Source organism: Myxocyprinus asiaticus, chromosome 8 (genome assembly GCF_019703515.2).
Source record: "Myxocyprinus asiaticus isolate MX2 ecotype Aquarium Trade chromosome 8, UBuf_Myxa_2, whole genome shotgun sequence".
NCBI classification, from domain to species: domain Eukaryota; kingdom Metazoa; phylum Chordata; class Actinopteri; order Cypriniformes; family Catostomidae; genus Myxocyprinus; species Myxocyprinus asiaticus.
In genome coordinates this window covers 29,328,470-29,343,709 of record NC_059351.1, presented here as the reverse complement: position 1 = coordinate 29,343,709, position 15,240 = coordinate 29,328,470, and the positions used below count along the sequence as shown (strand labels likewise).

At 39.4% G+C, this 15,240-nt stretch overlaps 1 protein-coding gene across 1 annotated transcript in view; it reads left to right on the top strand.

The window, feature by feature from the left end:
• The window catches only part of LOC127444908 (potassium voltage-gated channel subfamily KQT member 5-like), a 204,641-nt gene that overhangs the window by 134,739 nt on the left and 54,662 nt on the right, over nt 1-15,240 (top strand). The window contains exons 2-3 of the mRNA XM_051704562.1: nt 3,573-3,663; nt 6,304-6,430. Coding sequence (XP_051560522.1) covers nt 3,573-3,663; nt 6,304-6,430 — 218 coding nt within the window. The remainder of the gene's footprint in view (nt 1-3,572; nt 3,664-6,303; nt 6,431-15,240) is intronic.

Here is a 15,240-nt window from a genome sequence, read left to right as displayed (position 1 = left end):
TACTTAATAAATAAAAGATTTGAACTAATGTACTTATTGAACAAAAGTTATAGAATAAATAGAAAATAAACAAATAGAATACAAAAGTGATTGTGCTTGTAGGAGCAATGTTAATACATACTGTAATAGCTCACCAAAAAAAACTTTTTGCATCATTTACTCACCCTCCTCATTCCTAACCAGTACGTGTTTTTTTCATCCTTGAAATACAAGACTGAGGGATGAGAGGATCGTGATTGTGACTGTCAATCTCCAAAAGCACCATAAAAATCATCCTTAACACGCATGCACTACATTTCAGGTCTACTGAAGCCATACGATAACGTTGTGTGAAGAAACGACCAAAGTGTTAATTCACTGATATCTTCCTCTTCGCCCATTCGAATCTGGTGCGACCGTGAGAACATCTTTGTTTGCCTAAGTGCAGTACAGTGAGTGCACCTGACACCACATGGCGGGCGGAGAAAATAAATCTGACTGATATCACAGTGAAGTAGTAAACATAAGTTTGATTTTTCCTTAGCTAAAATCGGTCAGTGCTTACCAAAATGCGAAACACTGCCCTCAGCGGCCAAAGCGGTAAGTACTATTGGGCGTATGGGACCATGTGAGCTCTTTTTCCGAGTGAAATGTCCACAGAGGGGCGCCAAAAGCTAGTTGTGAAGCGAGTTTTCAGCTGTATAGAATGCAATACAGTGAAGAGGAATGCACATTTTATAAACTGTACCCCCCAACTCAAACCCCAAAACTAAACCTAACCATCAGTGGAGTAAAAATGTAATGTAAGGGGGTAAAAACACAACTTCCAAATTGCGCTCTTCACTGATTATGGAATGCGATTACTACATGGTTTCAACCCAGTTCCCGAATCCAGATCTCCCACACTGCTGACGCAATGCACTTCTGGTCACACAACAACGGAAGGTTAACACATTTGAGCCGATGCAAAAACATCTGATGACAAATGTGCTTGTCAGTGAGTCGGCATAATGTGTCTGATCCTAGGGTACTGGAAATCTCAGAAACAATATGTAGACTTCCTGTGTTATCAAGTTGAAGAAATTGTGCACATTGGTTCTTCCATGTATTTTAACCACTGCAAATTTAAATATGTGTGAGTGAATGAGATTTGAGAATGGAGCAGTCTTTTATTGGAAAATTATATTGTTCATGTAGAATAGGAATTATGAGCCAGTCCAGACAAGCAGCAATGACATTGCCATATGACAGTTTATGGAAAACACTGCCCTTTGCCCTCTGCCCTGTTCGCTCTGTAGTAGAGCTCAGACACTGTGTCCTGAGCAAAGAGCAGGTCAAAGGGTGAGGCGCCCCTTCACGTCCACTGCTTTATGAGCCCCTTCTCACATGACCTAAATTACTGCCTCTTCTCATTTACTTTAGTCAGTTTAAACAGTGTCCAGTTCAACCATACAGTCAAGGCTCAGCACTTCTCAAAAGAAGTCTCCGTAGCGGTGCATAGCGCCCATTTTTCCTCTTTCCATGGGAAACATATAGCCCCACTTTTGTAAACATTTTCAATAAATATGATCTCTGCTTATATTGCTGTAATGATGATTTTGCAAAGTAGTGCTGTTTTTATAGAACAGATCCCAAAATGTACAGAAAAGAGAGTATGTGCAGCATTGAAAGGTTTGAGAATGAGCATTATGATTCTCATAATAATGCCGCTGGCTGCAGAGCTCTTTGACAACTGCATACTGCAGCAAAGACTTTTCAACTCAGTCAAGGTTGTATTTTCTTTGATCTATTCAGTTCTGTCCACATGTATTAGGTCATAGAAATGTGTGTCATGGGCCTGTGGGCTGTTATGCTCTTTTGCTTACAAGAGATTCTATGCTAGTGATCAACGTTTTAATCTTACTAAGAGATGGGTTAGCCAAGGAAAAGTTGAGTGATCTGTCTTGTTGATCCTTTTCACAGGTATTTAAAGATCCCATTAAATCAAAATACATTTTTTTTTTTTTTTTTTTTGGTGCTTTCATGTCTATTTCACATAACGTGACTGTGGCAACACTTTTGCAAAACGAAATTTCGAGCTTTATTACATGTTTGGCTGCAGTTTCCCAGTGAAATGTCCAGAGGGGGCGCCAAAAGTGAGTGAAATGGTGTCGTAATCAGACAAGGTTTATAAAAGATTATATTAGGTGAATATTAGATGGCTTTAAGAGATAAACGTACCTCCCTAACCTAAAACATTAACCTAAACCTAACCAATTGTGATAAAGTAGCATGCAGATTTGGAAATGTGATGAATAAATGAAGTGTTTTTTATTAAAAAAAATGTGAAAGTACCAAAAGAACCAAACCAAAACAGAACAAAACAATGAATAAACATGACTGTGACATGAACAAAACAAAAACTATGAAAGCTGGCAATGACCATTAATGTAATTACAACATAACCTATGAGCAAAGAACCTAAATGAACAACATTACAAGGAACAATACCAAGGCTAAAATGAGGGCTTAAAAACATGAGGGCAGTGGGCAAACAAGAAACACCTGTAACCAATGATGACAGAAAACAGTGCACTAAGACATGACATGAACAAGAAACTAAACTTCAAAATAAAAGACATGACAAAATAATAGACATAAATCAAAATATGAAACAAGAACAAAAATTCAAACATATGTGACATAAATGTAGCTTCACAAACAGACAAAAAAGAACTGAATTCAATTAAACCAGTAATGATTTGTATTACTTTCTTTCTTAATTTTATTTTCTATATTGTTTGTTCATAAATGTCCACAATACTCCAGATAATTAAAGGTCACTTGGTGCAACACGTGGGAGACAATTTCAGCAAGAGGGTGAAAAAGAAAGAAGAAGAGAGAGAAAAGGGGGATTGGGGCATGAGAATTTACAGGGAAAGGGGAAAACAAAAATGTTGAAATTGTAAGTGACAGTGGGAACAGGACTAGATCGAGTAGGAGGGATTAAGCTAATGGGAGGGAGAGAGAGAGAGAGAGAGAGAAATCAGGAAGCTGACACAGACCTCTTTGATCAAATACAGATGACTCCCGCCCCTTATTTGAAGGGGTCAATAATTCAAATATCCAGACACTGTTGTTCTCTGAATGCCGGTTTCCTCTGTGCCATTTTTCATATTGACGAGATGGAAAATTACAGTTATGGTACTTAGACGTTGCAATATTTGGACTGGTTGTTAAGAGAATATAATTTATGACAGTCCAGTGTGAGATTGATAAAGTGCATTGCTGATGTATATTGATCGTGAGAGATCAGGAGTTCAAAAGTCTGATTGCTTGGGGGAAGAAGCTGTCATGGAGTCGGCTGGTACGTGTCCTGATGCTGCGATACTGCCTGCCTGATGTCAGAAACTAGAGTTATGATAAAATGAGAAAAGTCAGTTAAAAAAAAGTGTCAATGGGATATAAATCTGTGATTGGTAGCACATATGGTAGAATACAGAAACTTTTAAAACTTTTAATTGCATATGTGTAAAATTATTCAATAAAACTGTCAATTGAACTAAATGACAGTGACATAATCAGTTTTTGTTTGTTTATTTATTTATTTTCAGGTTTGTCCTGGTTTTCGGCTGCTTGGTGCTGTCTGTCTTCTCCACCATTCCAGATCACCAGGAAATGGCCTCTCAAAGTCTCTTCATCCTGGTAAAAACTGAACTACAGTACAAGCTAAACAAAATGTTCACCACTCATACAGTAAAGCATGAAAACGGTCGTGTGTCAAAAGATTTGGAGAACAGCAACATCATATGTGACATCTTTGTGTTAGCTTGAAATACAGCAGATCCTTTTATGTGTTGAGTCTTATAATCTATCTAAATCTAAAAATTCAGTTGTTTGACACCCAACTACTCCAAATGTATCAGTAATAAGTCATAGGTGTATTTTTGATGTTCGAAGGGAATTAGCTTTGTAATTAATTGATATTTTTCCTAAATTTTAGAAAATAAACTTTTTTCTCTCTCTCTCTTTCTGAGATTTTCTTTGGACCCCCTAGCACCCCCTTACAGCCTCCTGGGGGTCCCTGATGTCACTTTGAAAACTCCAGCAATATAAAGCATAAAAATACAAAGATTTAAAGTAACAAAAAGCTCAGACTGGACTATTTCACACACAGTGGTGGATCGTGTACTATATTTAGGCAATGTTCTATAGGGCAGCTTGGGGTGCTTGCTTGTGAACCACACTCAGACACCCTCTCTACTACTCTATCTCTCATCAGAGGCATTTTTACAGGATTTTAAGTAGGAGAGACTATTTGACTCTGTAGCAAAGTTTAAGGATGGGAAAGGAGGAGGCGGGAACTGGCTGAACAGTCAAAATAATATTTAATTTAAACAAAAAGACACACAACACAAACACGTGTTCCGCTGCACTTATCCCTCTCCTCGGCTGATTAGCCCAATTGGGGGCCGGGCATGTGTAGTCATGGCCCGGCCCCACCCTCCTACTCATCACAGACTCTCATTGAAAATTATTTGTGTCCTGACAGGTAACTTTTTCAAACAGCTCAATATGCTATACTTTCCTCTGCCGGGCGGCTCTTCACCTACTAGAAGCGAAACATAGTGGGTTATGGATGTTATGTAATAGCACCGTATAGTACAGGTCAAGTTAAGTCATTAAAATCACAAAATAAATCCAAGCAAATGCTCTGCAGCTACTCAGTTTATTGAAAAAGTAAACATAAATTTCAAGAGATTTTAACTCAGATGTTGATGATCTTATAACAAAACACCATTTGACCAACTCTACATTCAACTGTATATATTTATTGAATTATTATTATTATTATTTATTTAAGTTTTGGTTATTGGTTGCATTGAGTGGCTTTATTGAGCATGGCACTTTGATTCATGAACTAGCCATTTAATAGTGCATTCTTAAGCAAAAGGTATACTGCATCATTAAGCTTTGATGTTGATTTATAGTAAGTCTACAGTAATTTGATAGGTCTTATGGCATGGTCAAGCTTAGACAATACACATTCTCTTTTTCAAGCTTTGTGATTTGTTTGTCAGAATTTGATCCCTGGCTTGAATGCAGAATGCTGGAATATTGTCAATCGTTATTTGATTTTCAAGCCCTTACAAACACTCGATCAAAGGTTCGCCCCCTGTTAGGACTATTCAGTTACTCTGGTTCTCTCTTCCTGGAAGCCTGTTGGTTTGTGTACTGGTAATGATGGCCAAACAAATGGACCGGATTTGATTATTGACTCAGCTGACACCAAACATAGATGATGATCTGTTGTCAGTGTTCTGGTGCAAACTATATCTGCAGACTTGATCATAATGGAAGATCTTTTTTCTGTGACACTGCTGGCTCTTTCAATGAAAATGCAAAGTCAAGGTATCAGTCAACCTAATAGAGGTCTTTAAAGTGGCCATTGACCTCTGTGAATTAATGGAAGTGAGGCCCTTAAATAGAATTCCTTTCGGTGATTAGGCCTAACCGTCAACATCTGCTGCTGTATGTGTGCATGAGTTTGAGTGTATGTGTGTGCATAGAGTCAGGGAAATTATGTGAGGATTCTAGAAAATAATTTCTTTATTGAATGATGTACGACTGCTTCAGAAATCAGAGCTCACTGATGGATCCATAATCAGATTATTTTGCATTTTTGTCTGATAATCTGACCCACAGGATACCTCAATCTGTGTTTGTAGTAAAAGTGCTGTTGTGCAAGATGTATGTCTGTATGTACACTGACAGTCAGAAGTTTGGACACACTTGACTGAAGTAATATTCATCATGATCTTAAAAAACATTGATCTGAAAACTTATGGTTGAAATTAGTTAAAGGGAAAATTTATGCCATGCCTATGTAACAAAACTAAAATATTAATATTTATTTATCTATTTATTTATTTAATGACGATTAATGTTGGACTGGATAGTAAAGGAAACCTTCTAGTTAACTAGTCACATACACAGGAACTCCTTCAACATTGTTTATAAAGCATTTAATGTGGATACCTCATGTAGTTGGTTGAGACAATGCCGAGAGTGTAATCTTTGAAAATATAGAAGGTGAAATTTAGAAAAAGGGTTGCTACTTTGAAGATGTTCAAATCTGAAATATGAGAGGGTTTTATTTTTTTTGTTGTTGTTGTTGTTTTAGTTTTTTTGGTCACTACATTATTGTCTAATTTTCATTTGTGTTATTTCATAGTTTTGATGACTTTACTGTTATTCTTGAATGTGGAAAATAGTAATAAATGAGTAGGTGTGTCCAAGGCATGTCCTGCTTTTACCTCACTGTGTCTTTTCTTTGTCTTGCAGGAGTTTGTGATGATCATTGTGTTTGGGCTGGAATACATAATTCGGATCTGGTCCGCTGGTTGCTGTTGCCGATACAGAGGATGGCAGGGGCGACTTCGCTTCGCAAGGAAGCCATTTTGTGTCATAGGTGAGACTTCAATGAATGTACAGGTGTCCCTCAGGGAAACAAGAGCCTGGAAGCTTGAGAGGCTTTCATGGTTTATGATCAGGGTTTAGGACTTGCATTGATGTAGTTGAGACCATAGAAGCGAGATCTGCATTAGGAAAATGAGTTCATGGATTGTTATTTTGTCACGTATTCTCTGTTTTTGTGTGTAGACTTTTATTTTGAAAATTCTTGTTTAGTTCCCTGTTCCTTGTTAGATTTGTAGTCCTTTGTTTTTTCCTTTCATGATTGGTTTTCCCCGATTGTTGTCCCCAGGTGTTCCTCGTTCCCTTGTTTGCCCTTGTGTATTTAAGCCCTTGTTTCTGCTGGTTTCTTGGTCAGTCTTCACACGTGTTGTCATGTTCTGTGCCTGGTTTCACTGTGTTTTGTTTCCTTTTATTCTGCGTTACCTTGTTTATCTTTTGTTTCATTAAAAGCTGCGTTTAGATCCAATTTCCTCATCTGCCTCGTCACATATTTAGCCCATTCAGATCTGAAAGGGAGAGGTTAAGCAGAGGTTTAAGTATAGGCACTGACAGTTTTGCTAGAGCTTGAAAAAATGGAGTGAAATTGGTTTCCTCTGCTAAGGTTGTGAAATGGTGACTAGTGTGATCAGGGTGAAAGAGTTTTTTATTCATTTCACATGTGTGAATTCAGGGAGGCCAATGAGCACAGAATGATTAGTTACATACTGTTAAAGGATACATGTTACACAAATAGAAACAAAAACACACCATCATTAGTCAGAGTTTAGTTAGTTTAAAGTCTTAGTTTAAGGTCTTTTTTATGTAACTCCTAAAAAAAAATGTAGTTACTGTAGTTAACAAACGTAACTACTTTTAGTTAATTTAAGTTAACAAATTAGTTTAGTTTTTAACTAAACTAACTACTTAGTGAAGTGGTTGGTTGGTTGGTAGTTAGTTAGGACGTAAGTTACACAAATAAAAACAAACACCGTATCATTGGTCAGATCAACGTTGTAGTTTTATGTATTTTAATGTAACCTCTAAACATTACAGTTAGTTAGCTAGTTGGTTAGTAAGTTATGTTATTAAAAAAGATAATTTAAGTTTGTAGTTAACTAAGTTAACTGACTACTGTTTGTTAGATAGTTAGCTAGCTACACATCTCTGAACTGTGGCAGGGTCAGAGTTCACCCTCCAACCATGCCAGTCTTATGCATTGGCAACTATTAGAAACACTATTTATTCATAGTGGTGTATGGCTTTACTGGTTGTTTAGATCAGTGCTACTATCAGAAATAATAATTATTTCTTTAGCTATTAATTAATATTTAAATTAATTAATTGAATCTAACTCATTAAAACCTCATATGGGGCTCCAGTAAATGTAGTGCGCTACGTTTAGGAGTGGGTTTGGTTATTAGCAATAATTAATAATTATCAAAGATAATTAGTAATTATTAAAATCAATAGAACATTGATGAGAATCAATGTTAGCTTTTTCTAATCCTTTAGATCAACAATTATCAAAGATAATCATTAATTGTTAACATCGATGAAACATTAATTAAAATTAACACTAGCTTATTGATCATTCAAATTCAACAATCATCAAAGATAATTATCAATTATCAAAAATCAGTAGAATATTAATAAGGATTAACATTGACGGGGCACCACCCTGGAATCAGGGACTAATAACCAGATAGTATAACAGTCTCAATATTAGATTGTTTTCTTAGGAAAATCGACATCCGAAGAATATCGATTTTTGGGAAAAAAACAATGAATGAAGGCTTGAATCCAAGCACTGACATCCCGTCAGCATGACACAGGTGTATGCAAAACAAACCAAAACACTTCTCTTTGTAATATAACAAAGTTTATTTATGCAGTAATATCAATTAATAATTAATACAACACAGTCAATCAACTTCCAACTTACAACTACAAACTAAACAGTGATATGATTAGATATGGAAATCAAAATAATCCTATAACGCATGAGGGTGTATGTGTGAGAGTGTGTGTGTCTGTGTGTGTTAGTACGAGAGAGAGAGAGAATTAAGTGACGGCCCCAAAGCCGATTTCGCGATCGTGGGAGAGAAAGCAGCTGTTAGTTTATCACTCAGAGTCACGGTGGACAGCTCGTAAACCGTCCCGCGGTCTTTGATTCTTTAATGGATAAACTCCATGTGCCGGTCTCACCCGCGATGGCGGAAATTCACAACAGTCCAATGTGCTTGGACTACAATACAGCAAATCAAATTCGTGATAATTAATACCCTGAGTATTAATAATGAGCAGACATGGCGGTCCGTAAACTGTATAAGCAATAACCTTGATACACAAGAATAACACACTATAATATTCTATCTCTGCCCAGATGTAAACCTCTTACTTGAATCGCATGAGGATGCAGAATGTGTGTTCATCCGTCCTTTAACTCAGACTCAGTTCCTCGAGGCTCGGGTGATGACGGGAGGCCATTTCCTCACTCTGTCGGCAGGCGGTACGGCTGCTGATTCTCGGCAGGCTGGCGGAGAAATCAGCGACATCGACTTGATTGAAGATGGAAGAGAAATCTTTTATCTCTTCACTTCTGCAGGCAAACGGATGAAGATGCAGATTGCTCGGCGTTCTCCTTCGGATCAGTTAGAGTGTTCGGTGGAACACAGAGTAATCTCAACTCGTCCAACGAGATGGAGACTGTATGGCCACAGTTTCAAGTCAGACGTTACTTCCTTGTGCCACAAGGCTGCACCTGAGAGCAGCGATGAGCTGCGTCTACGCACGGCGAGCAAAGTTGCTGGAAGCAAATCCCGGAAGCATTTCAGAGGTATTTCTACTCCTGATGATGTCATGGTTGAGGTGCGTTCTGTCGCGTGCCTCATCCAATACGAGTTGAGAGTTCGATCCTTTAGTGAGCAAGGCTTCATGGGATTTGTAGTCTGTTTTGGACTCCCTTTGTTTGATTTTGGCACGGTTTTAATCAGTAAGATTTATGACTTGTTATATGGGGGCCTGAGTTAGGTTTTACGACTGTGTTAGGCCTGCCTTTGTCTTCTATCTGAATACATGAGGCCCAATATTCCCCCCTTTGGTCTGAAGAGTTGGTTGTTGTCCAGCATCTTTAGAGCAACTGAAGGGCCGAACAGTTCTTGTCGGTTCACAGTAACCTGTGGGTTACGCCATCCATGTATTCCTGATAGGAAAGAAAATGGTTGCACAGTCCATACAATTCATTACAGTTCACAGAGGCTTTATCGTCTGGACAGAGATTGAGGCACATCTGGGCATAGAACTTCTAGCTAAATCTAAAACTACATTCATCACACATAAACATTTCAAGTTATTGGAAGGCACAGCATTAACTGTAACACAATCCTTTGTTGTTCTTTGGTCATAACACAAAATCAAAGTAGAACCTGACATTGGTTACTAGGAACAAAATGTTAGAGGAAAGGAGGTTAAAGGTTAAAAGGCTTATCCTTGGAAATGATTGGGGTTAACCTGTGGGATGGGCTCAGACTGGTGTGTAAAACGTGGCTGTACGAGGAGTGAGTCCAGTCTGGCCTGTAGGTGTTGAATGTACCTGTACATGGCGTGTGCAATAATTGCGATGCGTCAACCACTAAGGAGGAGCCAGAGGCCAACCAAACCAATACGGTGTTCTCAGTAAGATGACGATCCACTTATGTGACTAGGAAATATAGTGGTCAAGCCAGTCGGTTTGAGACTGAACTTCACTAATTTCGTCCCTTCAGCCTGAAGCTGGTGTTGAAGGGTGTCATCAATGGTGAGGTTGTGACCTCCAAATGTGTCCATGATCTCAATTTCTGCATCATGTTTGTCGACGTTGAGATGATGGAGGACAATATTGTCAATGTGCACAGTGGCTCCTTGGGAACGGTTAAGAACACCGTTTGGTTTGGTAGTGTTAGTTTAATGGCTGTATCATGGCGGTTGTATGACACTGGGACTTCGGTGGCTGGTGTGTTAACGAGCCAGCGATTGCCTGCTCGATCTACCCTTGTCTCTGTTCCTTCATCTTTGATGGACATGCTACCTTGACACTTGTTCAGGGAATTCGGCTCTTAGGCCGCAGAGGTAGTTAGTCACCTCTCTAACAAAGGGGTTGCATTTGGACAAACCCAATGAATGTTCTTTGTCTTGGTACACATGTTTAGGTTAGGGATAAGGTAGAGCGAGGGGTCCTCATCATGGTAGGCGAGTGTTAATTGTGTTTTGAGATGAATGTGTGCATTACCTCTCTGAAAACCAACATTAAATATGGACTTTAGTCTGTATATATTCTGCCTATGATGGTAGATTGAGGATAAATCCTATATTGAGGTTCTGAGTATTTACATGGATTGGAATTTCAATGCCAAAACTATATGCCAGGTGTATCTGTGAAGGTTGCACAATGGAGATAGTAGCAGATCTAAGGATTTGTTCGACAAGGTCTAGGGAGACCAGGTAAGCTGGAATCCTTCCACCCCTCAGACTGTTGACTGAGGAGCTAATTTCCCTGAGTAGGTCCTACATTAGACCTCTAACTATACGCACATAAGTTGTCTTCTCTGACAAAGTCCCTAAAGCGTGCAGAGTGTTATTGATAAGAACGGAGTGCAAATTTACAGTGACTATAGTATCCTGAAGGGTTTTACCCAGGCCCTGTAATTGTTCTTATTGGAGTCGTCGTCTCTGCTGGATTTTTGGACGATGGTGACTTGTCCATCTGAAGCTGGCAAAGTGTTTTTTGGACCAAGTGGTCTCGGTATGTCAACCTGAGCCCACGTGTCCACGACAGCAATCAATGAGTGGAGCCAGTCGGTTCAGTAGGTCCTGGCCAAATAACAGTGGTTCCGTATCAATGGGACATATGTAAACGGTGTATTAGCATCATCCCTTGAAAGGTGTCAATCCAGGCCTGTTTTGTAATAGACGACCTATCTTGCATGTAGCTTGTGATGCTTACATTGCAGGTCTCTGTCTATAACGGTTTGCCAAGGGAGAGCTTTGCTCTAGCCACCTCTGCAAAGGTGTTGGAACCTATTAAACTTATTTCGGAACCAGTGTCGAGTAGTGCATGGGAGCTGAATGACCCATGTGTCAGGCGTTGCCCTTACGGTACAGATAGCCCAAGAAGGTCAGAAAAGGAGGGTGTGGCATGTTAGGAGTGACTGTTTTGGGGAGCAACTTGGACCCTGTTCCCCTTTCCCCAACCTACAAATTAAACTTTGGTGTTAACGGGAGGGGGTACATCGTCTAGTCATACTGACGGGGTTTCAGCGCCGTGTTCCTTTGAGGAGCTCGGCGGACCTGGTGAACAACGGAGCATGTCAAGATTCGTTTCTAACTCAGTCAAGCATCTCCTTATATCCTCCATTTCTTTTCTCAAATCTTGTTCTCTGAGGGGATTTGAAACCTTTTCTACCCACCCACCTTCTTGTTTGGGTTTTTGTTCGAAACGCGCCTTTCCTTTCGGCCGGCGAACGTTTTGTTGTTTAGGCCTACCATGACCCTGGGGGTGAGTCTGGTCACCACCCCCCTGATTCTGTTGCCTACCCTGCTGGCGGGGTGATCGGCGCCTCTGGGGTCCTGTTCTAGCATTCACCTTAACGCGAGGCATTTCGTTGCCTTCAAGCGCTAGGTCTGCATATTCTGAGGCTTGGATCCCCAGGGCTCTGGCGTCGCCTTCATGCCCTCGGGCAGGGCGCACGCATGTCTCCCATGCCAGTTGCGCGTACCTTCTGATTTCCTGCTCGGCAGCCATGACGTGGAACTCTGGCTCGGCGGCCATGACGTGGAACGCTGGCTCATCGACCATGACGTGGAACAATGGCTCATCAACCAGCCTATCCCGCCCCCGAGTCAAGATAAACGTGAAAAGGGATTTTAAAGATGAAATAGGGATTTTGAAAAAAATCACAAAGTGCATCAGCTTTTTAGTGTTAATATTAGGCTACAGTAGCAATATTTTAGTTAAGGGCAATTTGTTACGCAAAGTCACATTTTGATTGGTTGTCTCGTTAAGCATGCTCCCACACCTATGTTAGGTTACGTTACGTTGAACTTTCAACGCCACGAAAAGAACAAACGTGCGTACATTGCATGAAGGTTGCATTGTATTTGCTAGCTAGTTTCAACAAGGACATTCGAAAATTGATTAAAAATAAAGAACCTACAACAGCAGCAGCTGCTACTAGCACTGGTCCTGGGCTCCAAACAAGTAGTCTGGACAACACAGGCCCGCCTCAGTCACTCTGGAAGCATGCTGGAGATAAGGTGAAGGGATTTTGCAGACGTGCTAACAGTAAAGAGCATCAAACATTCGTGGCTATTTGACAAGAGCAGCAATTGTGATATTCGACAAGAAAGGAGATTTTAATCCTCGTAAATTCTGATCAACTTCCTCGAAACTGCCTGTACAATTGCCTGTCAGCAATTGTAGACATTATTGAATTCTAGTCTCAAACGAACTGCCATTGAGGGGTGCAGTTGATTCAGTTGAGAACAGAGGTCAAGTGGGCAGTGTACTGTTCCTGTCTCTATTTGATTACACGCTGAGACAACATAAAGAGCTAGCACAGGCTTTCAGTACAATTACAAAAAATGCTAAATGATTTAATTAAACTGATGAGTATGATCATGACAGAGCAAATTGTGAAAGATTTTGGGGAGTCATGGTTTACAATTAAGGTGGATGGAACTAAGGACCCAACAGGCAGTGAGAATATCTCTATAGTTCTTCGGTATGTAGACCAGAACTGCACAGTGCAAGAGAGGCTGTTGTCGATATTGACCACAAACAAGTGTGATGCGCTGTCACTCACTAACATTGTGCTTGAAGAGCATTTAAATGTTGGTCTCGACATAAATAAAATACGAAGTCAGTGTTATGACGAGGCCACCGTCATGTCTGGGAGAGAAGGAGGCATGCAGATACTTATTCAAAACAAATTAAACATAGAAGTCCCCTACATTCATTGTTTTAATCATCAATTACATTTGATTATCGTGCATGCTATTTCATCCGAGAGTGCAGTTGGGGATTTTTTTGATGAGTGCAATTCACTTTATACATTTGTGAGAAAGTCCACTGTAGCAACACAGTATAATGGAGAGAATTAATTACTTTTGGTGATGGTGCTGTCATGGTAACTTGTCTGTATTCACGGTAAAACTGCTGAAAACATATTTCTGGTGGTCTAAGACGAATTTATATCATGGCTATCGATGAGTTGAGTTTTCGAATATGTAGGCCTAGGCTATTTTGCTTTTTATTTTATGTAGTAAGATTATTCCATGCTCTGGCATCTGCAAGTTGCTCAGTAGCTTTTAGTTTCGTGGTTGTAGTGTTTGTTTGCGGCCTGATAAATATGTTTGGGAATGGGCTACATATGTTTTTCTAGTTGGGAATAATTTGCATTATATCATTGCCCCCTTTCGGTATTTCAAACACCCCCTCTTCAGTACTCTGCTGTCACCAGCTCTGAGCTGAATTCCAATATATTACTCTGTAATGTAATGTTGCTATGGTTACAAACAGCGCATTAATATCGAACCGTGATTAAAACTGACCGGAACTACCTGTGCATTCAACGGTTTGAACTGCACGTATTCCAGCCAATCAGAATCAAGTATTTGAACAGACCATGCTGTAAAAAATATAAAAGTATACATTTTAAAATCATATTTTAATTATCAAAATATTTCAATGTATTTGTTTCTAAATAACTAAAATATATCTCTCTTATTTTCAGATGTCTTGGTCCATTTTACATTTTCACGCAGTTTGCTTTCTTTTGTTTGTTTTGTAACCCAGTCCACTTGTATAGCTATTATATTATATTATATTATATTACAACCCCAATTCCAAAAAAGTTGGGACAGTATGAAAAATTCAAATAAAAACAAAAAGGAGTGATTTGTAAATTATATTCAGCCTTTGCTATATTGAAAGCACTACAACTAAACATTATATGATGTTTACCTTGTGAATTTCATTGTTTTTTTTTTTTGTTTTTTTTTAATGTACAGTAATTTCAAATCAGTTGATTGCAACACGCTTCAAAAAAGTTGAGACAGGGACAATTTAAGACTAATAACAATTTGACGAGTTGAAATAACAAGGCGATGTGAAACAGGAGATGTTAAACAGGTGAGGCAATTGTGTCATAATACTTTATACTGTATAAGGAGCCTCCAAAAACAGCCTAGTCCTTCAAGAGCAAGGATCATTCAAGACTTGTCAATTTAACAAGAGATGCTTCAACAAATAATCCAGCACTTTGAGAACAATGTTCCCCAAAGAAAAATTGGAAGCATTTCATATAGTTAAAAGATTCAAGGAATCTGGTCAAATCTCGGTGCGTAAAGGGCAAGACGAAAACCACTTTTGAATGTGCATGATCTCTGATCCCTCAGATGTCACTGTCTTAAAAAACAGCATTCATCTGTAATGGATATCATGAACATGGGCTTGGGATAACTTTAGTAAACTTTGTTAGTCAACACCACTCACCGCTGCATCCACCGGTGCAAGTTAAGACTTTACTATGCAAAGCAGAAGCCCTACATCAACACTGTCCAGAAGCGCTGCCGACTTCTCTGGTCTCGGTCTCATCTTAGATGGAAAGTAGAACAGTGTAACTGTGTTTTTTGGTTCAAAGCGTCCACATTTCACATTCCAAAAATACAGCCGTCGTGTTATCCGGGACAAAGAGGAAAAGGACCATCTAAGCTGTTATTAGCATCAGGTCCAAAAGCCAGTGTCTATATGGGCCGGGGGTGTGTTAGTGCCCATGGCATGGGTAACTC